Source organism: Candoia aspera, chromosome 1, assembly GCF_035149785.1.
Source record: "Candoia aspera isolate rCanAsp1 chromosome 1, rCanAsp1.hap2, whole genome shotgun sequence".
Lineage (NCBI taxonomy): Eukaryota > Metazoa > Chordata > Lepidosauria > Squamata > Boidae > Candoia > Candoia aspera.
This window is the reverse complement of record NC_086153.1, coordinates 91,661,352-91,688,003: the sequence shown is the minus strand read 5'-3', so window position 1 is coordinate 91,688,003 and position 26,652 is coordinate 91,661,352. Positions and strand designations below refer to the sequence as shown.

The following is a 26,652-nucleotide window of genomic DNA, read 5'->3' as shown; positions in this document are numbered from 1 at the left end:
CCCCCCCCCCCAATATGTACTGGTAATTATTTGTATTTCTCTTATTTCTTTTGCAGTTTTCACCATTTCACCCCACTGTATTGGCTTCTTGTTCCTACGATTTCACTGTGAGGTACAGTAATTATTTTTGATAACATATACATAATCTTGCCTTGCACTTTATAAAGCATACTCTAATTTTTGCTAATGGTCTATGGAAACAGAATTTCCAGGGGAAGGTGCTACATTCTGCATCTGTGGCCTTGGAAAGTTGCCGTGAGAAACAGTTTGATTCTGTCTGTTACACAGAGATGAGAAAAAGATGATTTCTTCCTTGTTTGTACAGGAAAAAAAATCCTATTGCTTTTCTAAAAAAAACAAGAGATACAGCCTTTTCTTCCAATTCCAGTAATAGCGATGTGACTGAGAAGGGCTTGCTGCTTTTCCTCTCTGAATCAGCTCAGTACTTCTTCTCTGTAACAAAGGTTTTGTAATTTTCGTTGTCAGTATTTGCATATGTTTAAGCCCTTGAATTTCTATCTACTAAGGCCATATGTCATATGGAAATGATGGAACTGCAAAGGGAATGTGGAAATATAAATATTGTTTGAAGTCAGTAACCATACAGAGAATCTGCAGTAGGAGGGCTGAATCCAATCTCGTCTTACTAATGAACAGTGCTTCTAGATGGAGGCTTATACTGTAACTGGCAGGTATGCCGAGACAGTGATTTGGTACTTGCAGTTCACACAAAAACTCTACCTGGATGTTTGAATAAAGGATATAGCTTAGTCCCATTTCTAGCTTTCTATAAACAAGAATTTATATTGGCAGAGGCACTCTCAACTATAACTGGCTTAGGTAGCCTGATACCTGTGGGTGACAAAGTGACTGCAGCCACTTACTTTGGTGCTTGTCAAGCTCCTTCTGTATTTGACCATTTAAGAAATCTTTTTAATTGAAAAAAAGGAAGTTGGACAGTTTACATAGCAGAATATCAACTCCAAGCATTATCTCTACACATAAGAAAGATAGGCAACAAATGCATCCTTAGAAAATAAAAATGGTGGGTGACAGTAGCCTGATGTTTTGCTTACAAATGTGTCCAGATAAGCTGGAGTAATAGAGAACAGCCTGTAAAGGAGAAGGATAGCCATATTCACCGTGGCAGCAATTTTAGGGACAGTCTTGCCTTTCCCATAGCAAGTATTTAATGCAAGTGCTACAACATGCTTTCAAGATTCCAGATTGGTCTCACCACTGCCACTCCTTCCTCCATACCTATAATCTAAGCCTAAACTTGCCATCTTTAACCTGGCATCCAGTTAAATAACCAGAATTTTTCTCATATCCAGTCAATAGGATCACTGACCATGGCTACTGGAGGTAATATGAACAATAATTCAAAACACCTGAAGATCACACATTTGGGGAAGCTGGCCTTATGTGGACACATGTTTGCTACCTAAACTGCCTTAGAATTAAGCCTAGGAGGAAAAATATATTTATTATACTATAGACATAATTTTATTATTGCACTTAGGTTTATACTTGCAAATTTTAAAGTGCTAGCTAAAAATGTGTGTATTTTTCTGTTTAATTAATAATGAGTGGGGAGATAGTATTGGCCATCTGCCATGACAGATGCTCTCTGTAAAATAGCTGTTTTTCTAATCAGTATCTTGGAGTCAGTAAGATTGTTTTTCATAAGTGGAACATACCAAAAATAATTTTCATAATAACATTGTGCCATTTGTTATTGTTAAACTGTTTATGAACCTTGATCTGTTTCTTCTTGTTTTTGGACCATAAGGTTTGTGTTCCAGTATTAATAAAATCAACTAACTAGGTATCTCTGTAAGCTTTATTAAAAATAAAACAGACCTGAACTTTTCTCTGGGTTGGAATACTGTTATTGGTAAGCTGTAGCAATTAAACAAAGTCAGTTTATAATATTTAAAAAAATTGGTCTACTCTCTACGTTACAGAATGCTTTTAGTAGCTTGTTCTTTTTCTTAAAAAATTACTTCAGTAGAAGTACTTTTAATTTATTTACTTTTAAAGCTATTTCTTACAAAGTTCCACTTTATTCTGCTCTGATCAGACTCTGTCTCAAGTCTGGTTCTGAACATCATATTTTAAGAAGGATTCTGGGCATGTTTAGAAGACTGAGAGGGGATATAACACCCTCAAATACTTGACCTGATGTCACATGGAAGAAGGCCAAGACCTGTTCTCTGTCATTCGGAGTTCAGGACAATGAGTAGATTAGTTAAGTTTCAGGAAGCCAGAGTACAACTGAATGTTAGGAAGAATTTTGTAATAGTAAGAGTAGTTTGACAATGAAGCCAGTTTCCCAGCAATATAGTGGTCTCCTCTTTGTTGGATGAGTTCCAGAAGCAGCTAGACAGCCATATGTTAGGAATGCTTTATTCCTGCACTGAGCAGGGGACTCAGTCAGCGCCTAAATTATTCCTTCTTACTCTATGATTCTAGGAAGTTTGAGGTGGCAAAATTAGTCAGTTGAGGCTTTCTCCATCATTTGAATTTCCATATGTCAGGCTATTAAAGATCCATTAGTAATCAGAGTACATACAGTATTACAGAAATGTGACATTCTGTTACGTTTACACCTATTTAAAATGTCTATTGTTCAAAAGGAGGTGGTGGTAATGGTGGATAACTTACGTTTATTTTGAAGTCCAGAAAATGCTCTTGGAGTATATGTTCATTATAGTTAGGAAAGTAGAAAATTCTTTTGAGAAATATTTATTTGTTCCAAATCATCATAAACACTCTCTAGTTTATCTGGTAGGACTTGCCACACTAGGAAGAGAATGTTGCACAGCAGAGAACTCTTTTCTTTTCTGATTGTTGGTCTCTGTCAAATTCAGATTACCTTTTAACAGTTCATTCAAGCATTATTTCTCTGTGTTCCTTAAACATTAATTCCCAGCTAAACATCCTGTGCCATATTGGGCAAATATAAGTTAAAGCTGATAATATCATTGACTGAAGAAAAAAAACATTTTTTTTCAATCTAATGGACACAAACATTTCACAATTGCAACCAAAACAGTTGCAAAATGCTGATACCTTCAGACAGGAATCCTGAACAGTGGTAGTTTCTTGGATTTTTCTCTTCTAACAGAAAACTCTGAAATATCATCATGATTTGGTGTAATCTCACATCATATTATATCTCAGGTTTATTTATTTATTTATCAAATTTGTCACTGCCCATCTCCTCCCACCAGAGGGACTCTGGGCAATTTTCAACAAATTAATCAATAAAACCATAGATATACAATATAATTAATACATAAAAATACAATATATAAAAACAGGATTACAGTAGACAATAAATATACAAAAAATAAGATGATGGCAGATGATCTAACTCAGTCCTTGTGCATGGTGAGCACTCTAGGGCACTAGCCATCCCCAAACATGACTACTCCCCTCCCTGCCCCAAGCCAGGTGGCAGAACCAGGTCTTCAGATTCCTCCAGAAGGCCAGGAGCAATAGGGCTAACCTCATCTCTGGGGGTAGGATGTTCCAGAGGGCGGGATCTACTGCAGAGAAGGCCCGCCTCCTGGACTCTGCAAAACAGAATTCTTTTACCGACGGGGTCCGCAACATGCCCTCTCTGCATGATCGGGGGGGATGGGTTGATGTAACAGGGAAGAGGCGGTCCCTCAGGTAGCCTTATTATTATATTATTATAATATCAGATGCATTATTATTGTGCATTATTATTATTATTATATATAATTGTTTGTTCCAGACAAAATCATATTTTGTTGGGAATGTGTATGTGTGTTTTCTTTGCTGGTTATCAGATGCTTGTGTTCATTATTTCTTATTTGGGTATACTTATGTGATTACAAAAAAGCATATAAGCTTCCATATAATCTGTCCTGTAATTTAAAATGCTAATTTAAAATAGTATGAACTTGATGCACTGGAAGAAAAGGCCAGATTGCAGCTTTTGACCAAATTTGCAATAATATAATATCTCTGCAGGGAATTGGGAAAATATTTAGTGCAAGTAACAAGTAATACAGTACAATGCTATTTAATTGATTGTAATCAAACAATATAAACCACCCACAAAATCACATTTTGATAATAGGAAAAATCAAAGTTTAAAAAAGGGATAGACAGTAATTTTTTTATGTTGGCATTATAAGAAATTTGAAGGTTCTTAAACTCATATGTTAACTCATATGTTAAACTCATATTTAAGTTCTGTGTCCTAGGGACAATTTAGAGTAAATTATAACCATTAAAACAGCTAATAACAAAGCAGTGTATAAGAAGCTTTGTTAAATAACAGCTTGAAAACTTACCAAATTGTAGACCTGATCAACTTAACTAAACCAAATAAATTATGTTGCCTTAAAAGGCTTTACAACAAGAAGTCTTCAAGTTTTGCTTTTAAAGACAGACGCTGGGACCTTGTTAGGAACAGTGCATTATGAGATTAGAAAACACCATGGAATAAACTGCTTCAGAGAATACCAATTTGGTAGTGTCAGTCCCTGAGTCACAATTTACCAGAAGTTCTTGGTGGATATCCAGAGACCACCCAATCCAGAAATTGAGATAAGGCCTGGCCCAATATATAGCTCAGATTTCAAACAAAATTTGAACAAAAAAAGTAAATTTCATTAGGGGAAAAAACCCTAAACAGATCACTGTTCTTTTTTTTTTTTTTTTTAGCATAATAGGATGAAGTAAACTGGGTCTTATAAGATGCAGCTCAACACATTCTATAGAAACTTTTGTATGAATTTTTCAGCTAGGCTACTTTAATATTTGAATTTTTTTTGTAGAAAAATGTACTTGGAAACATGATGAAATTTGCAGCAATAGAAGGGATTTTAAGGCTAGTTTACTGGCTTTGTTAACTTTATTTATGGACTGGTCTTCTATTGGTAATGCTTGTACTAAAAAAAAGAAAAGCAAAATGTGGGTTTAAAAAGTAGGAGTTCTGAATTATTAGTAGTGCATCCTCCAAGCTGATTCATGTACTGTATTAACATTTACCTAAGCTCTTGCTATTTAAATAAGTAAATAAATACATTTTAGCTGCTTCAGATTTTATCAAATGAATGATAGTATTATATAGATGTATCTGTAGATGGCCTCCAATTTGATATTGATTTAATGAAACAGTAATTTGAACTCCTGGAACACTTAGCTTCTGTCATTCATCCCTTAACTAAAATCTCTGCTTGATGCACTTAAGGGGGAAAATACTGCCAGCAATCTTTCTTTCTGTTCTGTGTGCCAAGTGTCGGAGTATACAGTTAGACCTGCAGTTTTTTTCTTCCAATGTGCTGACTCAAGCAGTATGCTTTATATGAATTACTTTATTTTATTTTTATTTGAACTACGTTTCTCACATAATCTGGCTGAAAATACAAGGAGGCAGTGAGGCAGGCCTGTCCCCTGTCCAGAATTGTTGTGATAAAGGTTTTCAGAATCTGAGGAATCATTGCAGAATAACCAAAATATAGATTAAGATGTTGTGTACAGAGGAAGTCCCATTGGGTTGTTGTTTATTCGTTTAGTCGCTTCCGACTCTTTGTGACTTCATGGACCAGCCCACGCCAGAGCTTCCTGTCGGACGTCAACACCCCCAGCTCCCCCAGGGACAAGTCCATCACCTCTAGAATATCATCCATCCACCTTGCCCTTGGTCGGCCCCTCTTCCTTTTGCCCTCCACTCTCCCTAGCATCAGCATCTTCTCCAGGGTGTCCTGTCTTCTCATTATGTGGCCAAAGTATTTCGGTTTTGCCTTGAATATCATTCCCTCAAGTGAGCAGTCTGGCTTCATTTCCTGGAGTATGGACTGGTTTGATTTTCTTGCAGTCCAAGGCACTCTCAGCATTTTCCTCCAACACCACAGTTCAAAAGCATCGATCTTCCTTCTCTCAGCCTTCCTTATGGTCCAGCTCTCGTAGCCATATGTTACTACAGGGAACCCCATTGCTTTAACTATGCGGACTTTTGTTATCAGTGTGATGTCTCTGCTCTTAACTATTTTATCAAGATTTGTCATTGCTCTTCTCCCAAGGATTAAGCATCTTCTGATTTCCTGACTGCAGTCAGCATCTGCAGTAGTCTTTGCACCTAGAAATACAAAGTCTTTCACTGCTTCTACATTTTCTCCCTCTATCTGCCAGTTATCAATCAAGCTGGTTGCCATAATCTTGGTTTTTTTGAGGTTTAGCTGCAAGCCAGCTTTTGCACTTTCTTCTTTCACCTTCATCATAAGGCTCCTCAGTTCCTCTTCACTTTCAGCCATCAAAGTGGTATCATCTGCCTATCTGAGATTGTTAATGGTTCTTCCAGCGATTTTAACTCCAGCCTTGGATTCCTCAAGCCCAGCATGTCTCATGATGTGTTCTGCGTACAAGTTGAATAGGTAGGGTGAGAGTATACAGCCCTGCCGTACTCCTTTCCCAATCTTAAACCAGTCCATTGTTCCGTGGTCTGTTCTTACTGTTGCTACTTGGTCGTTATACAGATTCTTCATGGGGATACCAAGGCATGCAAGATGACTTGGTATCCCCATACCACTAAGAACTTGCCACAATTTGTTATGGTCCTCACAGTCAAAGGCTTTAGAATAGTCAATAAAACAGAAATAGATGTTTTTCTGAAACTCCCTGGCTTTTTCCATTATCCAACGGATATTGGCAATTTGGTCCCTAGTTCCTCTGCCTTTTCTAAACCCAGCTTGTACATCTGGCAATTCTCGCTCCATGAATTGCTGAAGTCTACCTTGCAGGATCTTGAGTGTTACCTTACTGGCCTGTGAAATGAGTGCCACTGTTCGATAGTTTGAACATTCTTGAGTGTTTCCCTTTTTTGGTATGGGGATATAAGTTGATTTTTTCCAGTCTGATGGCCATTCTTGTGTTTTCCAAATTTGCTGGCATATAGCATGCATTACCTTGACAGCATCATCTTGCAAGATTTTAAACAGTTCAGCTGGGATGCCGTCGTCTCCTGCTGCCTTGTTATTAGCAATGCTTCTTAAGGCCCATTCAACCTCACTCTTCAGGATGTCTGGCTCTAGCTCACTGACCACACCGTCAAAGCTATCCCCGATATTGTTATCCTTCCTATACAGGTCTTCTGTATATTCTTGCCACCTTTTCTTGATTTCTTCTTCTTCTGTTAGGTCCTTGCCATCTCTGTTTTTGATCATGCCCATTTTTGCCTGGAATTTACCTCCAATGTTTCTAATTTTCTGGAAGAGGTCTCTTGTCCTTCCTATTCTATTGTCTTCTTCCACTTCTGCGCATAGCTTGTTTAAAAATAATTCCTGATCTCTTCTGGCTAACCTCTGGAATTTTGCATTTAATTGGGCATATCTCCCCCTATCACTGTTGCCTTTTGCTTTCCTTCTTTCTTGGGCTACTTCTAGTGTCTCAGCAGACAGCCATTTTGCCTTCTTGGTTTTCTCTTTCTTTGGGATGTATTTTGTTGCCGCCTCCTGAACAATGTTGTGAACTTCTGTCCGTACTTCTTCCGGGACCCTATCTACTAAGTCCAGTCCCTTAAATCTATTCTTCACCTCCACTGCATATTCCTTAGGAATATTAGTGAGCTCATATCTAGCTGATCTGTGGGTCTTCCCTAATCTCTTGAGTCTGATCCTAAATTGTGCAAGAAGACGTTCATTGTCCTTACTCATGACATTCGTGATCGGAACTATAGTCAGCTCCAGGTCTTGTTTTTACCGACTGTATATATGTCCGCCACCTTTGGCTGCAAAGGATGTAGTCAATCTGATTTCGGTGTTGTCCATCTGGTGAAGTCCATGTATAAAGCCGTCTCTTAGGTTGTTGGAAGAGAGTGTTTGTTATGCAGAGTGAGTTGTCTTGGCAAAATTCTATCAGCCTATGTCCTGCTTTGTTTTGTTCTCCCAGGCCATGCTTACCTGTAATTCCAGGTGTCATTTGACTGCCCACCTTAGCATTCCAGTCTCCCGTGATGAAAATAACATCTCTTTTACTGTTGTCCAGTAGGTGCTGCAGATCCTCATAGAACTGCTCTACATCAGCTTCTTCAGCATCTGTGGTTGGGGCATATATTTGGATCACTGTGATGTTAGATGGCTTGCCCTGAATTCGAATTGAGATCATTCTATCGTTTTTTGGATTGTATCCAAGCACTGCTTTAGCCACTTGACTATTAATTATGAAGGCTACTCCATTTCTTCTGTGGTCCTCTTGTCCACAGTAGTAGATCTGGTGGTCATTTGATGTGAAGTGGCCCATTCCAGTCCATTTCAGTTCACTGACGCCCAAAATGTCTATCTTGAATCTTGACATCTCACCAATAACCACATCCAATTTGCCCTGGCTCATAGATCTTACATTCCAGGTTCCAATGGTGTGTTGATCCTTAGAACATCGGATTCGCCGTTCACCACCAGCACCGTCGGCCACTAGCCGTCCTTTCGGCTTTGAGCTAGCTGCGTCATCACGTCTGGGGCTAGTTGAACTCATCCTCTGTTCCTCCCCAGTAGCATTTTGACCATCTTCCATCCTGGGGGTCTCATCTTCCGATGGTATACCGATATATCTCTGGTTGTTCTGATCCATTTAGTTTTCACGGCAAGAATACTGGGGTGGGATCACATTTAGTCTGACCTCTCTGTCATGACCTTCCCGTCTTGGGTGGCCCTTCACGGTTTAGCTCATGGCATTATTGAGGTGCTCAAGCTCCAGCACCATGACAAGGTAACGATCCTTTGCTGAAGTCCCATTGGGTTAGGTTGGCTTTACTCTCTGATCAGCGGATATCTCAGTTATATTTAAACACTATTTCATTAATAATGTATTGTTACATTACTAATTAAATTTTTTAAATTACTGTTAATAATTAATTGTATTTAAACTGTAATTATAAAGGTCTTTCGTTTTTGTTTTTTTTCAGTGGAGGAAAAAATATCTTTATGACTCCTTTGTCATACCATTATGATCTGAATGGATCCTTATTTACTGTGTTTTGCTTCCCAGATACTGAGTATTTTCTGCTATCATTTTAGGGATGAACCTCTGACACTGGAGGTGCCACATAACTAGAGAATGAAATGCATAAATCTTTGCATTTAGTGCTCAATTTTGTCACAGGTATTTGATAACAAAATTTCCTTTGCAATCTTATTGGACTGAAAGGATGAATTCTAGTTTTATTATAATAATCTAAAATAACATTAAAATGACTTCTTAATCCCTGATTTATAATTAAAAAAAAACATGATGGGGTAGAAGTGATTTACATTTTCTGTATGTAGATTTTTGGATAGAAAATGTTACTCATTACTAAAACTTCTGTATATATCTTATTTGAAGGCCTGATGTAGGCTTTCATAGAATAGGGATTTCAAGACTACCCATGGAATTCTGCCCACAGGAACTCTTATTTTAATGGGTAGGAATGATCTAAACCCAGTCTTCATTTCTATTTTGGATTCCTATAGCAGTTAAAAATACACTGCTGCTGGAATTCTGTTGCCACATCTACTTGGAAGTTCATAAAACTGTGAGTCCACTGCTTACAGTTTTTTCCTCATCTCATTATTCCTCTCTAACTGAAATGAAACCTAAATATTCGTAAGACAGTTATTCACATCTCTCCTTTTCCCCTTGGTTCCTACCCCTTCCTTAATTTTAGATTCTTGAGAATCTTCCACATATAAGAACCAGTCTTTTGTGTAATTTCTGCAAAGAGCCATGGGTATGGATGGTGATGTCATCGTAACTGGGGGAATATGTAATAAAATGTTACCATATATCCATATTCCATCAACTAATTATTTGTTTATTTGTTTAATTCAATTTATATAGCCTCCCATCTCACCTATGTGACTCTGGGCAGCTCACAACAATTAAAACAAGAAGAACAATAAACAAATGCAAATAAAACAACAAACATATAAACCATGCTAAAATCATTTTTAAAACCATATAAAAACACAAGAACATAATCATAGCAGCAGAGTACAATCCATATAATACATTCAGTGTATCACTGAAGAGGCTCTATGCTTCAGCTGGACCCCCAAGCACAGTGGCACAGCCACATCTTCAGAGCCTTCTGAAAGGCCAGAAGGGTCAGAGCCAATCTAATCTCTGGGGGGGATGATGTTCCAAAGCGCGGGTGCCACGGCAGAAAAGGCTCTCTTCCTGGGTCCCATCAGATGACATTCCTTAGTAGATGCCTCTCCTGCCAGAACTGATGGGCAGGTAGATATAACTGGGGGGAAGGCATCCCAGTCCCATGCCATGTTAAGTCATTCTCCCCAAGAAACATAAGTGGTAAGGAGCTAAAAGGCAGATACCCATGCACATTCTGTTCTTTTCCAACATTTCATGCTCCCAGCATTTTAGGACTTCATAAACATGCTGCTTCTTATTGATCAGTTACTGTGTGGATTATGGATTTTGAAAAGCTCTCCTTTCCTCTTCACTACTGTGTAACTTACAGTTGAGCCAGGTGCATTGAGGATTAGTTTAATAAACAATATGGTACATAATGAATATGTGAGGATGTTTAACCTGCATGCATATAATAAGAAACTAAATAAGCTAATTCAATAATCTGCTGTATTCCAGAACAATTTTGGAATCTTATTTTGCAAACAGGTTGCATTCATAGAATTATTTAATTAGCTGGAAATATTTGTTTTATGGTGGTAGAATAATATTTATTATAGATGTTTTTGATCATTTACAGCTACTTTATGGGTGCATCATAGGCATATATCCATAAATACATTCTTACTGCTGGCTCAGTACCAGGCTAATAGCCGTTTTTTATTTATTTATACTTAACTAGATTTCTGTATGTTACTTATGCCGTATTCAATGCTTTAAAAAAAAATTAAGTGAAGCCAAAGCTAATACAATTCTGTTTCTAATTAAAGCTCTTGTTTCATAGTTTTAAATAAGAAATTTGGATCAACCAAATTAAGAAAAGGTTCATACTTGTATACTCTTAAAGATTTTTCTCAAAAAACACTTTGTCTTCTGTAACATATTAACAGTTTGAGGTTTTACAAATGTCTGATCTTTTTTTTTTCAAAAGTGCAGAGCTTTCATCAAAGTACATCAATATATAGTGTGCCATAATTGTTTATACACTAAAATCTCTGAAATAAAGCGAACTTACTAGTTGTTATCAAACTGACCATTTGGCATGTCACCGTGCCTCAGCTGTAGGATGCTGGAGCAATTATACTTCCTCTTAACTAAAATTAGGAATTATGCTCCCTTTATACAGTACTTCCTAATTCTGATGTACTTGTAGTTAAGATAAATAGCAATACAAACAGTCACAAGTTTAATAGGTGTGTACTTTGACTAGAACTGATTGATCCATTTCAAATCCTGGTTAAGTTTGGAACTTACTAAGTTTCAGCTCTCCACTGAAAAATTAACTATGGCAGAAAACCCATTCAAGGAAACCCATGTGAATAAAATACACCAGTGAAGTTTAATAAGAGTGATGCCATTTCCAGGTAAAAATAAAACAAATGTCCTTTATTAAGATCTTTTCAGTATTGTTAAGGGACTAGCCTTAGCTTTTAATTTTTGTAGTTTAGCCCATCATAGATAGTTTAATTGCCCTTTAAAAGAGTCAGCTTTTAAACTATGTAACTGACCTTGTTATACTGAGTTTAAGAGAACATTTACAGATGTTTATAAGAGGTCCTCTCATATGATAAGGGAGGATGTGGATTGGAAATTGAGGATGTGCTTCTATTCTGCCAGTTGCATTAAACAAGTTACAGTCTTATTTTTGAGTGCTTGGGGCAAATTTAAGCAATTCCCTTAGGCTGATAGGCATATTTGGAATGTTGAGAGTATGTTGTGAGGCCATTTACAAAATGATTGTTTTGGTAGGTGTGACCAGTTACAAAACTATTTACCAGAAGGAGTACAAATGAGCTTGCTACCCCACCCCCTCTAACGCCCCAGGATGCTTTCTCCATCCCACTTTATTTATATCTGTGTAGATGGGCACCTTCTAAGAAAGGCACTGGTCTCTGGTGGGCCCTTGAATTAGGACATTTTTCAAAAATGGTATGCTGAGATTCTGTGATTTGCAGGAAAGGCTATTTCCTTTATATATTGCCATAATGAGCCTCCATGACTCTAGTAAATGGAACTCTGATTTATAACTAGGTGACTAAATGTGAGAAGGGATTTTGTTGTAGAGAGGTCTCAAGAAAGCAAAGGCTACAAAGACGTAGAGTGTTGCTTCATGGATGCATTCCTGCTATTCTGCAGTATGGGAAGGCCAACAACCAAGAAATTTCTCTCAGTTCAAATATTGATTGGCTGGGTATTGAGGGATTCCATTTCCAGGTTCAATGAAGAGGAATGTACATTTGAAAAAGGGGTCTGAAGCTAAGCTCTTTTATATAAGAACCGTTCTGGATTATTCTTTCTAGTCCAGCCTCTTTTCCTACAGTGAATAAACTCAGTGCTTCTAGGGAAGCCTTTGCTATTGTTCTTTTACAGGAACTGAAATTTTGAGATAGGCTGCCTTAAAATCTGGACGTTGCATATAACCATAATGATTTATAGTCACTGCTAGTCTCTTCCTCCTTGGTTGTATTCTCAGAGTTAGTGGCTATCATGTTTCGTTTAAGTGCTAAATGAAGGAATGCTCCTTTGTGTCTGTCCTGAATTTACCACAGCCTGTTCTTTGAGTGACCTCAAATTTAAGTAATATGAACAGAGAAGCTCCAAATATTGTATTCTTTCCTAGGAAAAGTATTCTGCAGATAGTTGATCATTTTGTTTCTTTACTGTACCTTTTTCACTTCTACAATATCCTTTATGACATACAGTTACAAAAACTATATATAGTACTCAGACTGCAGTCATTGTATGTATGTATGTATGTATGTATGTATAAAGGCAAAACTGAAATACTTTGGCCACATAATGAGAAGACAGGACAGCCTGGAGAAGATGCTGATGCTCAGGAGAGTGGAAGGCAAAAGGAAGAGGGGCCGACCAAGGGCAAGGTGGATGGATGATATTCTAGAGGTGACGGACTCGTCCCTGGGGGAGCTGGGAGTGTTGACGACCGACAGGAAGCTCTGGCGTGGGCTGGTCCATGAAGTCACGAAGAGTCGGAAGCGACTAAACGAATAAACAACAACATGTATGTATGTATGTATGTATGTATATGATGAAGGTGAAAGAAGAAAGTGCAAAAGCTGGCTTGCAGCTAAACCTCAAAAAAACCAAGTTTATAGCAACCAGTTTGATTGATAACTGGCAGATAGAGGGAGAAAATGTAGAAGCAGTGAAAGACTTTGTATTTCTAGGTGCAAAGATTGCTGCAGATGCTGACTGCAGTCAGGAAATCAGAAGACACTTAATCCTTGGGAGAAGAGCAATGACAGATCTCGATAAAATAGTTAAGAGCAGAGACATCACACTGACAACAAAGGTCCGCATAGTTAAAGCAGTGGTGTTCCCCGTAGTAACATATGGCTATGAGAGCTGGACCATAAGGAAGGCTGAGAGAAGGAAGATCGATGCTTTTGAACTGTGGTGTTGGAGGAAAATGCTGAGAGTGCCTTGGACTGCAAGAAGATCAAACCAGTCCATACTCCAGGAAATAAAGCCAGACTGCTCACTTGAGGGAATGATATTCAAGGCAAAACTGAAATACTTTGGCCACATAATGAGAAGACAGGACACCCTGGGGAAGATGCTAATGCTAGGGAGAGTGGAAGGCAAAAGGAAGAGGGGCTGACCAAGGGCAAGGTGGATGGATGATATTCTAGAGGTGACGGACTCGTCCCTGGGGGAGCTGGGGGTGTTAACGACCAACAGGAAGCTCTGGCGTGGGCTGGTCCATGAAGTCACGAAGAGTCGGAAGCGACTGAACGAATAAACACACACATACACGTATATGTATGTATGTATATGTATATGTCTGTGTGTGTGTGTGTGTGTGTATTTACTGTAATCTTTATTATTTTACTTTTTTATTGCTTCTTTAATAACCCATAATCTCTAAATATATTCTTAGCTTTTAACTTAATGTTTTCATTTCTCCAGTCAAATTTTAATTTTCTGGTTTAAGAAATTTTAAAGGAAATTAACTTAATAAGTTGATGCTTAGCTAAAGCATATAAAAATCAAATGTGATTCTTCCACTGTGAAAACATAATAAATAACCCATAATTTGCCACCTTTTTAATGGATTCTTCAACCATTGCCTGACGGTATTACCTCACTCTACTTAATAGCTTATCAGTAATAATAGAGTTATTTCTTCCCAAAAAGAAAAATCAAAATATTAAGTCACTGAAATCCTGTAGATTTAATATTTGGAAATTGTTTTCTAATGTTTCAAATTAATAAACATGTTGTATATAAATCCTAGCAAAATTGTCTTCCTTGTGAGAATATTTAGATCAAACTTTACTGCAAAGCATTCATAGGCAAATGAAAAGGTGCTATTGATCTCTGTTTGCTTCTCTCTGGAAATTAGCTTATTGGGAAACAATGAGCTTCTTCTGCTCTCTGGTATTAGGAGTTTCTAAAGAAGACTGTTGCCATAGCACATCCATTGTGTAGCCACCATTCTGGCCAGGTAATTTGCTGAAAAATTAATCAAGATGGCTTAAACAAACTAATTGTGTAGCCTCTAGTGTTTGCCGTACACCTGAGCTGTTCCTATTTTGAATTTTGTATAGATTGATGATTTTTTACCCCTTCTTGATAATCACTTCAGTAGCAAAACCTGCAGCACAGGAATAGCATTAAGCATTGCTCTTTGTAGTCATGACACCTATACAGGAAAGGATAGAAAGCAGCCCCAGGGGGGAAAAAACGAGAAGATAAAGATGGTGGTAGTGGAAATATATTACATTTACAGTGTATAACTGAGTAAAGTCAAGGCAAAGATCTTATCCCAGTAGAAATAACTGAGAATTATGTTTAATGCATGCCAGTTCTTAAGTGCCCCAGTAATGACTTTTCTGTGTTGTATGTCTAATTATTTCAAAAGCAGGCAATTAAAAGAAGAATGGAATACTTGGGTTAAATCACAGGTTTGTATTTCAACTTTCTGTAAACAAAAGTCCTTACGACTGTGAAGAATTTTTTTAAAAATATGCTGGAGTGAATAGTTACATCAAAAAAAATTGGGCCTTTTATATCGTTAGGTAGAATGAAGGGGTCCCCGCAGACCACTTCTCTTGAAGCTCCCTGCCTATTCCTCACTGATGGAAGATACCATTGGCCTTCCAGTAACCCCCTAAGTTAGCCAGCTAGGTTTAGGTGGTTTCTGTATGGCACATCTAGTCCCAAGAGATATCATAGTATGTCTGGTAGGGCAAAACGTCTGTAATGTCACTAGTCTAAACATAGATATTCCTCTCCTTCCTCAACTTTAGCTTATAGGAGAATAAGTTGGCCTATTTTAATGTAATTCACTAACTTAGAGTGATCTGTAGCCAAAATTGGCCCTTTCAGTATGAAAAAAATATCCAGAAGTTGTTTGATCATGGAGTATGGATTTGTAATCTTGAGAATCTGGGAAGTTTCTCTTTTGTACTCAGTTCATCTGACATATCAGTTTGGATATCTTAAGATACCTTTTTTTCCCAGAGAGTTAACTTGTTTTTGTGTGGTGGTGGGGAGTCTTTTATCTGAAATCTGTCTAGAATAATGTGTTGAACCATGTACAAGAAGGAAAAAGGATATTGGAAAATGTTGCTTTTTGAAATTTCAGTATTAAGAAACCAAATGCACATTACACTAAGTCATAATGTCTTTGGTTTCTTTTTTGGCTTTGCAAGATAGATGAATTCCTCAAGGGATAAATCACGCTATTATATTACCCCCAGTAGAGTATCCTATTCCTTGTATATTGTCAGCTGGCCAATGTTTTTTAAGTAGGGGCTGCACAAGATATCTATGTACTGATAGTCATATAGATTTCTCTGTTGCCCTGAATTATGTCTTTAGGATATCCAAGTAATTTAACACCTTTGACAGAATATGAGGAAGGGGGGAAGCTCAGTGTTTCTTTTTTAATTCTTAACATCTCCAGAAGAGGAGGAGGAGGAGGAAAAATACAGAACTTGGGCTATGAAATGTTTTTACCTCAGAGATCTGCTCTCAGCAAAAGTTAACTGTACCAGTGGACTGATGGTCTGACAACAAAAGTGTTTTTCCCCCCAAAAGATAACATGTATAAAGTGTTGTTTACTGAATAAAGAATCTTCACATTATTGTTTTATAGACTATCCCAATGGGAGATAATCATGCCAGCTCTTTTGATCAAAATTTCCATGCTGAACTAAAGGAAATGCTTTCTTAATGAAATACTTATTTATGCAGATGAAGCAAGAGACCTGTGGCAATAGGATTAATTACATTTTTAAAGTGGATGGGTTTGGTTTTTAAAAGCATCTGGCAGCTTCAAGCATACCATCAGTGGCCTTTCAATTACCATAATTGTATTCTTGTTTCCATCTATAGATTTTGGGATTTCTCCAAGCCTGATGACCCTCTGCTTGAAACAATGGAACATCATACAGAGTTTACTTGTGGCCTAGATTTAAGCTTGCACTATTCAGGCCAGGTAAGGAAAAAAGAGAACTTCATTTTTTTTTCTTATGTGGATGTAAACACAATATAGTAGCTCTTGTGAAATCTGCAAATTTGTATAAAGAAGATACAAAAATAAAACAATAGAATCAACCAGCAGCAAGTTCCTTCAGTCATCTAGGATGCAATCTGTGTGGCCCTAGAGGTTTAAACTCGTTCAGCCTCAGTAGATATTCCCTTATCACGAATTGTCAGCCTAACCAGTTCTCAAAATTGCATGTCCTCATAGAGACAACTGAGCTAAAATACTAGTTGAATAGGTCTGCCTTTTCTTGTTGACTGCTACTTTTTTATCATTTTCACTGAGCACTGGAGTACTTAATTTCTTCCTTTTATTTTAAACATATCCGAAACTCTTTTTCATTCTTGACATTCTTTATTAACTTCAGCTGATTTTAAGCTTTGGCTTTCCTGACACTATTTCTACAAATCCAAGTTACTGTATGCAGTCTTTTTTAGTGAGTTATGTCTCCTTCCACCTCCTCTGTATGTCCTTTGTGATTTTCAGATTTTCCTTAAGCTTTTCTCGTTAGAATTGTTTGCATTGGTGATCTTCATACAGTAAAACCACAAATTATCAAATTTTGGGGAACATGGACAAAATTTGTGTCTAGATGTCTCCACAAAATAACAAACTAAGTCCATTGTATTCAAAATAGTCCAGATGATTACTTAAATTTATGTTATTTTCATTAATTTACACACTGATAAGTAGAAAAATGATACAGTTACATGCTTTGCATTGATTTATGTTGTTTGCATAATGACATAATTACACAGACAACAAAAAATGATGTAAGTTGATGTGAATGACGTAAATTCAGATTTGACACATGGTAGGATCAGACAACTCCTTTCCCTAAATGGTTTGTTACACTGAGTTTTTGCTGTACTGTATCTCTTTTTTAAGAAATTCCCATCTTTATTGGGCTTGCTTCTCCATCAGCCACTTAATTAATTGTTCTGAATTAATTGAAGTATGATTTCTTGAAGTATAAGTAATGTATTTGATTATACTGTTTTAATTCCTTTAATTTCAAGATCCTTTACAATGTTACAGGATCACTTTCTCCCAGCATTCTTAGTTTTTTCATTTCCTCAATTAAGTCTTCTCCATTGGTTAGTCTCAAGTCAAGTGAGTTGACCTTCATGTTCCTTGAGGAAAAAAGTTGACAAACCAGATCAGAGATTTCCTAGAAGGACTATACTTAGCAGAATTTGTCTTCCAGCCTATGTAAACGTAGAGCTGTGCAAGAAAAAAAATGCCTATTGTATTTATTACTATTTATTTTGAACAGACAATTTCTTATGGAAAATTGAAATGTGATTAATACTTAATGATCTTAATACATTAAATTGTACTCTGAAAGACTACTTTTTACTGCTACTTTGCTACCACATTTTCTTTGACAATTAAAGTTACCCATATACTATTTAAAGCCTTTTCGAAAAATTTGTAATTTGCTTTTGAAAAACATTATCGAAGTCTTCTCCTTGGTTGGGTAGTTGGTAGTGGACACCAACAGTGGTACTACTTTTATTCCTTCTTCCACTAATTTTAACCCAGCAGCTCTTTACAATATCACCAAGTTAATTCTCTTGAATGTTTATGCAGATGTGGATATTTTTAAGATACCTGGTTGCCTTTGTGATTGAGGCAGCAAACAAGTTAATCAAACAAAAGTTATAAATAAAAATCAGCAGAACAGATCACATATAGGAGCTGTGCCACCACACAGATGAAAAGTACATACCAGTCATTGCTTTTGAAACTAAACAAACGTCTTTCTCCTATTATAAAGATCTCCACGTTGAGTTCTCTCATTTTCATAAAAATGTGTGCTATAAAAAGGGTCTATTAAAAATATTTAAACATTGGGTTGGATTCAGGTATAACTTCCTGACTCTTCCCTTCCCCCATCCCCACAAAAGCTTCTCCTAGGATCAGAGGTATCTGCCAATTGGCATAAGCTACTCTGTGTGTGTGTGGGTGGTAGGTAGGGGTGTGTGTGTATGTGGTAAGTAGGGGTGTGTGTGTGTGTATGAGGTAGGTAGGGGTGTGTGTGTGTGTGTGTATACACAGACACATCTACTGCATGAGTGAAAGGAACACCTCCCAGTATTCAGCTACTTGTCTCCTTCTCCTTCATACCCTTGTGCCATAGCCTGTGCCATTCAGCAGAGTATTCTGATTCTTCAGCTTGAATGGGCAGAAAAATTAGCTTCTGCCATTCTCATTATGAAGCCATTTATTTGACTTCAGCCCACACTTACCTACTAATACGTTTTTTAAAAAACATCTTGGTGACTGATGTATTAAATATTTTAATTATGTTCTTGGAAAATAGTGTTGTCTCTTACTCATTTTAAGGAACAGATGTAATATCAGTTCCATGAATCATTGTACCTTGAGAGAAATACAAGAATTTATCAGATCATGTTCCCTGCAGGTTTTTTAGCCATCTCTAAATATAACAGAAAAAATGAAATCATATCCTATTTATTGTGCCATTAATACAAACATTCTTGAGGATGTAGTAAAAAGAAAATAGGCTCAGCAAAATGTAAAATACCGATTCTCCTATTTTTCAGGTATGCCATTCCCCAAAATATAAGTAAATTACATTACACCCACGGTACCAGTGGAGCTCAGATCAGGAAATAATGGGTTTTACAATATTTGTTTTCTGATAATACCTTAAATTAATCTCTGCTAAATTTACAAACATGCATGCTCTTCATACATATTAATATCAGGCAATACTTTAGAACAAGGGTCGACAGCCTTTCTATGGTCAAGGGATGTATATTAATGGGAATGCGATTTGAAAGTAGATAGAGAAATGTGGGGTGGTGCATGCAGGGTTTTTTACTCCTCTTAAAAATAGCATTATAATTGATAACAGGAAGGTTAATGAGTAAACTTCATAAAAACATGCTGTCAACATTTAGCAATGCACTGAGGTCAGAGTTCCTTAAAACAACCACAGAAGTTATGGATAGTCCACAGAGTACTCACCTCAGTTTTAGAATAGGATGGTAAATAGGAGATGAGGGAAAGACTGAGACGTTTCTTCACCAAGGCCACATAATATACATAATGTCAGTAAATATATTGTACAAAATTTACTGTACTAATTCTCTCAGTAAAATATAATTGTACTTAATTCTGCACATTCTTATTCTTTGGTTTGGAAAAGATCACTGTCTCCTCCTCCTTTTTTAACTTTATTCAGATTTAGGACTTTTGTGTTTGAACATCTCAGCGTTTGTTTGTTTTTTTCCCCCTTTCCCCCAATGTCTTCTTTGTTGATCAAAATATTTAGACTTTAAAAAGTTCACACATAAGTTGCTGAGGACATGTATGAAAGCTAAATTCTCTTGGGGCAGGGCACTTTCAAGTTCTCATTAAAAATAAGGCCAGTAGCATATTTTTAGTGGTATTTTGGAGGGGCAGTTCCTCTGGAATTTTTTCTTGTACACATTTTGCTACTATTGAAACATCATTTGAAATTTTGTATGGCATAATTTTACTCCTCTAAATTGGATGGCTGAACAGTTCCAGAGGTCTTGGTTTAATGTCAAATTCATTTTTTTTTCTTGATTGAATATGTTACTTTGAAGATACAAAGAAGTAAGGAAGTATTGCTTGAGGCATAAAGGTTTTTGATTATCGTATTTTGGGTCTGCTTGAGTAATAAGGCTACACAGTGTTCAACTCAAATGTGAAGAAAATAAATGAAGGTCTGGGCTTCCTTTCTTCAATTCTATGCCTAGTTATCATCAAGTCTTCCACACTACCAGTGCTTGGCTCACATATGTAAATGAATGCTTTCTGCTGAGCAAGACTTTTTCTGTAGCTCTTGTCTGCATGAAAACAGGATTAGGTACCTTGAATAGGGAAAAAGAACATTCTGAAAGTTCTTTGAAGTATGAATTATAGTTCAGTTTTCTTAATTATAATGTAGCCATTTTTTAAAGGAAAACGTAATAAGAATTTTTTTTCTTAAGCACTGAAGGATGATATACTTACAAATATTGTATACACATGTTGCGGTTCGCATATCATATTGTTGAAAAGCTTCTCTGAGATTAAAACTAAGTTACAGGTTAGATCCTCTGAAATGCAGTTCTTTTCCTATGGCAATTATGGGTTTTAGTAGAGCAGAATTGTAGTCCTAAGTGGTGGGCTACCTGCAGTATTTCATGCTTCAGCTCTACCTGAAGGGACACTTTGAGATGAGCGTTTGTTAGTGAATCTGAAATTAAACTGGTTGTGTTTGTGAACTGAAAACCAGAGCTTTCAAAGCTGTGAATGATGCAAAACCTTTTAATAGATTCTAGCACCTAAAGGAGATGACGTTTTACCAAAATATGGACTTTTGAAGTGGGAGGGAAGGTGGTCTTATATAAAGGGAACAGATCCTACTCAAAAGGAGAAGCTTCTTCTGCCTTCATAAGAGAATTTTAGAGATATGGGTGTGAAGCACAAAGATGAAGAGCCTTCTCTGTTTTTCTGTCTTGTCTCATTTAGACACTTAGCAACAGCCTCCATACACCTTTCTCTTCTCTTCCCTATCCAGTTTATTTTCCACCTAACCCCATCCTCATCCAGTTTTCTTTCTCTTGTTTCTCTTTCCTTCCTTTCCCAATGTAGTTGTTGTCTAGTCACATGTGTCCCAGAGGATGCCTGCCTCAATTTAATAGATATGAAGAGGTATACAGAATAAGTTTAGGACATCATTTATTACATGCTAAACCTGTTTTTTTCACTTATAAATGAATAGGTATCAACCATTATCCAAGGAATTTTTGTTTTCTCTTTTTTCAGTTTCAAAGTTGATCATCCCTAATACCAGAAAAGGCCTGAGCAACAAAGTAAAACTATAAGTTAAATAACCAATGAGGATCTGTCTCAGAACTAACTTGGCTGGCTAGTGGAAACTAACCTTACTAATTAACAAAAATGGAGAGTTTTCATCATAATTAAAACTGAACATAGGGGAATAGTTTTTGTCAGCCTGCATATTTACCTAGTTCATATTTTTTGGCTTTGGAGGAAAGAAGAGAAGCTTAATTTATGTGCTGCAAATAGATTTGCCAGATGGTTGCCATAACCCAGTAATAAAGGTATACATAATGTTCTGCCACAGAACATCCTGACCCGGAAATGGATTGTTCTGATATTGGAACAGGTTGTTGCAAATATTACGGAAGTGGTCCATCTTTGAAGTGAGTTGTTCCTTGTCTTCTGGGCCTTCTCAGAATGACCTCTTTCAGGATCCAACCATTTTCTGGGAGACTCAGTGACCCGTTCTGTGGCTGGAACACCCTGTTCCGGGGTGGTAGAAGGTTCTATGACAAAGCAGATTGCATCCCTCTGTGTAGTAGTAAAGTTCCAGCCTTTAAGTCAGCAACCACTCTTCTGCTTTGTATTGCTCCAGGAACTTCCCTTTAAACAAGACTATTAGAAGCTTTTTACTGTAGGTTTTCGTTATATTGTCTTATTTGATGGGGTGGGAAACCATTCCAGAAAAATGTGCAGAGATGTTATCTATTTAGTTGCATGTAGTTCTTAACTATTTTGTACCATAGTCAAGGGTGCAAAGGATGAAAAAAAAGCGAGCTACTCTGAAAATGTGTAATATTCACTTTTAGCACCTTTCTTGCTGCTCCTGTTCAATGGGTGATGTGAGAAAAAAGGTTAATGCATCTACATCCCATTGGGTTTAGTCTCTTTACAGTTTTTATCCTTGGGCAAGCTTTTGTTTAGTTTATATGTAGAGGTAGCTTGAGAAAGAATCTTGCAGAGCCAAAATGGTATCACTCATGCATGTAGTTAAGCTATCAGCAGACTTGGAGAAATCCAAGCTTTGCAGAAAAATTAAAATAAAAACTCTATAAATCTCTCTCTCTCTCTCTCTCTCTCTCTCTCTCTCTCTCTCTCTCTCTCTCTCTCTCTCACACACACACACACACACAAACACACACACACACACACACAAACACGCACGCACATACACATACACACACAGTAAGAGATAAGGCAAAAAGGAGTGAACATACATAGTATGGACAAAATGCCAGCTCACAGGAAAAGGATGAATTAAATGAAGTATTGTGACAACAGAACATGGCCAGCTGAAGCCCCCCATACTTCAACATTTTGTTGCAGTTGTGTATATTTAAATTGCAACTCTATTTATCTGCAGGACTTATGGGCTGCTGCACTCAACCAACTCTGAAGAATATACAGCTCGCCAAATCTGTAATGTGGGTTAAAACAAATACATAACAGTAAAAATTTAAATATAATTTAAATATATGTCTGCTGTCATACTTCACAGTTGTCTTGGTAAAATACATAGAAACTACAACTGGAGAACGTTGGAGCTGTAATTTTGCCACTTTTCTCAATAATACACATTGGCATCATTCACAACTAAGACAAGGATAATACATGTAGTACATGTGCAAAAATATACTAAATAGCACTCTTGAAGCAAAAGCAATTTATAGAGTCACAGTATATGAGAAGATATCCATGGAAAGGTCTGCAAAACTTAGGTAGTAGTGTACAATTTAACATGTCCCTGTGATACCTAATTTAAAAAAAATAGAAATAAAATAGATTTATGATAGTTTGTATATAATATGCTGATCAGTTAAAAAGTCCCTGGTGCATTGTAATTAAAAGTCAATTAATTTATGATAATTTGTTAAGCAAGTAAACCACAATTATTAAAGAAAATTTCTGAAGTCATTAGCAATCTAAGACATGATCAGTTTTTATCCTTTTAACAGTTGATTTGTAATTATAAATTCTGAATGCTACTATAAAAATTTACATAGTTAAGTCCTATAATGGGTTTTTTAATCAGTCTTTTCACTGAAACTGCCTGCCTTCTAATCAGTTCCTTCCTACTTGCTGAAGGGCCTGAAGTTTGCAAGTAGGCTGGGCTATAATGGTGCTGAACCGTCCTTGCTCTCAGGTGAAAGTTCCTTACTGTACAAGTATTAACACTGTGTCAACTAAAGTTAGTCATAAATAAGATCCATCAAAATCAGTGAAACAAGTTAGACATAAATAACTTAAAATTCAAGGATTGGGGAGGAATGAAATCATGAGTGACAGTTCTGAGACAGGAATCAGAGACAGTCCCAGAATCCTCAATCCATACTTCACCTAATCTTATTAAATCTATTTTATTCTAACCAGGCACACAAAAGTAGCTATAGACTAAACAGCAGAAAGCAGTGCATAATCATATTTTATTGCCATTGAACGCCATTACCGGAAGCATATATTTGTATAGCCCTGGTTGTCCTCGAGTATTTTTCAGAAGAAGGGACGCTTTTCCAAAGTCTAATGTTCTGATTCTGCTTTCATTCTCCAATTGACTGTCTGAAGTAGAAGCTATAGATCTGTCTTTCTCTCTCATGCAAAAGGGAATGTGCATTTAGATCTAGGTTAGTTCTGCCAACACACTGACTTAGGTTTGAATTAGAACACCTGATACATAATTTAAATTAAATGGTGTACTCATGAGTGAGATCCAGGTTTCTGTGCTATGTGGATAGCACAGAAACTTTTAGGGATATCTTAAATTAATCTCCTAGGGATTGGTTGATGATTAGATTTCAAGAGCTCACAGAATATTTATCAACATAATTTATCACCTATTTATCAAAGTAATTTCTCTGTTTTATTTGCTATTTTTCCCTAGTTACATTTATATTTTTCCATGTACTATTAGTAACAGAGCTGGACTGAATTAAGCAAAAGGTTCTCAGTAGCCTACATTGTATAAATCCTGTTTGCTTTTCCTAATTGGTTGAAATAATTATTACTATACTTAATGTTCAGAAATTGCCATGGGATGCTAATTAAGACAGTCTCAGGTGGAAATTCCCCAGGGATTTTGCAGATGGTATTTTATGTATTGTTTCCTCTTGGCAGTTAAATGTACTAGAAGATATTTGTTTTCTGAACTCTAAATATGCTGTCTACAGGTGTGGTCTACTATGTGTGTTTATTATAGAGCTATCAATTGATCAGGGGAAACAAATCATGAATAGAAAGCTGGATTACACAGTTACTGTTTTTTTTTAATACCGAACCCTTTTTCTCGGCAAACTATAACTTATTTTGAAAATGTACTAAATGGAATGAGAGTTAGTTTGGATTTAGAGTAATATAATGTATGGCTACAATTATTATAGGTTTTGTTAATGTTGAAACACTTTTTGACACACATACAGACTGATTTGTAAGTTAAGTTATAATTGACTTGATCCAACTACAAAGTTTTTTTAATCTAATTTATGTGCTCATCCTTTTATTGTTATAGGTGTATGTGAGTATGCTGTTACTATATTGTAATGCTTTGCTACAGAAACTTAATTGCATCACCAAATTTAATATATTTTATGCTCTTTTTCCAGTACATTTTTTTCTGAAACTCATTCTAACTTACTTTAGAATAAATTAGTATAAACTATGAACTTGCATTTATTTCATTTATTTTAAAATATAATTAAATCCATTTACAAACTGTTAAAAGTCTGCTGATATAATAAAGTGATTAATTAAATCTTCATCACTATATACTATGAAACTAGTGAAATCCACTTCTGGAAAATCTTCTGAATTCTTCTCTGGTGTTAAGTATGTCTTACCTAAGTAAGCTTAAATTACGAGTTTGTTTTGGACCACTTGACAGTGTAATGTTAGTTTCATTTCTAGAGGTCATTAGACGTAAATGAAAATATTTAGAATGCAATTTTATTATAAATTTTTGTTTATTTAGAAATTGATGTTTTAAAATTTGTTTTGGCCTCTCTTCAGTTATGTTGGCTTTATAGTTTGTCATATTTCAGGAGCAAAATTACTACTGCAAGCATATAAAATTTGTTTGCTAGACTATTAAAATACAGTACATGAATATCTTTTTGAGTGCATATTATTTCTTGTCCTAAATTGTGTTTGCTCTCCATAGGTGGCAGACTGCGCTTGGGATGAAACTGTGAAGATCTATTATCCGTCTTCATTGGTAGTTCCTGCATAGAAAGATTTCTCAATAGCGAAAGACTGATTTAGAAGAAATTATTTTTATTTTTCTTGGGCAACACAGAACCACCATGATTGCCTTACTAACAATGCTAGGTTTTAAAATGAGCTTTGAATCAAACATGTGATTAAGGACAGATTCATGTAACTTCTTGCACAAAACCGGGACTGAATCAACAAAATGATCACATACTGTGCATTGAGTATACAATAATTATGTAAATTATAAGCTGGCAACCTAGTAACCTCCAAATGTTTTGGTCTAAAGCTCTTAACAGTCCCAGATAGCATGACTACTGTCAAGAGATAGTGGAAATTGTATTCCAAGACATCTGGAGGGCACTATAACACTATTCCTGTTGTAAATATTAGGTAATTAGAACTGTCTTATATCTAGAAGAGTTAAAAATGTAAATTTCATTGCAATTTGAGTATTCCCACTGTTTGAACGTAGAATTTATCATACCACAATGTATCACCATTGAACTGAGTTCATTATGGAAATACTTTGCAAGTAATACTGCATTATAATATGGCACATAGTTCATACAGTTAATGGCTATATAATCTGAGTTTTATCCTCCTTTTTGTCTCTGAGACAAATACTACAGTCATTTTTTTGACTGAATTTATTATATTTTTGGATTCCGTTATTTTGAATTAAACTATGATTGAACTAAGGTTACCAATTTCTGAAGGATAATATGAACAGGACCTTAAGAGCAGAATCCAGAGAAACCAGAAGGCAGGGTCGAAATGCCTAAGGCAGAAAACAGTAGTGCCACTGAAATGCTTATCCAAACTGTATAGTTACTTTCTGTGCTTAGCATTTACTTGCTACAAAGTAATCCATCTTTATATGATGTTAAACACTGTGCATATTTACTTATGAGAATAATTAAAACTAAGACTTATTTGTTTCAAAA

General features: G+C 36.3%; 1 protein-coding gene across 2 annotated transcripts in view; it reads left to right on the top strand.

Annotated features, from left to right (window-relative positions):
• The window catches only part of PEX7 (peroxisomal biogenesis factor 7), a 55,386-nt gene extending 28,734 nt beyond the window's left edge, over positions 1-26,652 (top strand). For both annotated transcript variants that reach the window (XM_063309533.1, XM_063309525.1), the window contains exons 8-10: positions 57-112; positions 16,528-16,630; positions 25,656-26,652. In XM_063309533.1, coding sequence (XP_063165603.1) covers positions 57-112; positions 16,528-16,630; positions 25,656-25,724 — 228 coding nt within the window. In that variant the 3' untranslated portion in view covers positions 25,725-26,652. The remainder of the gene's footprint in view (positions 1-56; positions 113-16,527; positions 16,631-25,655) is intronic.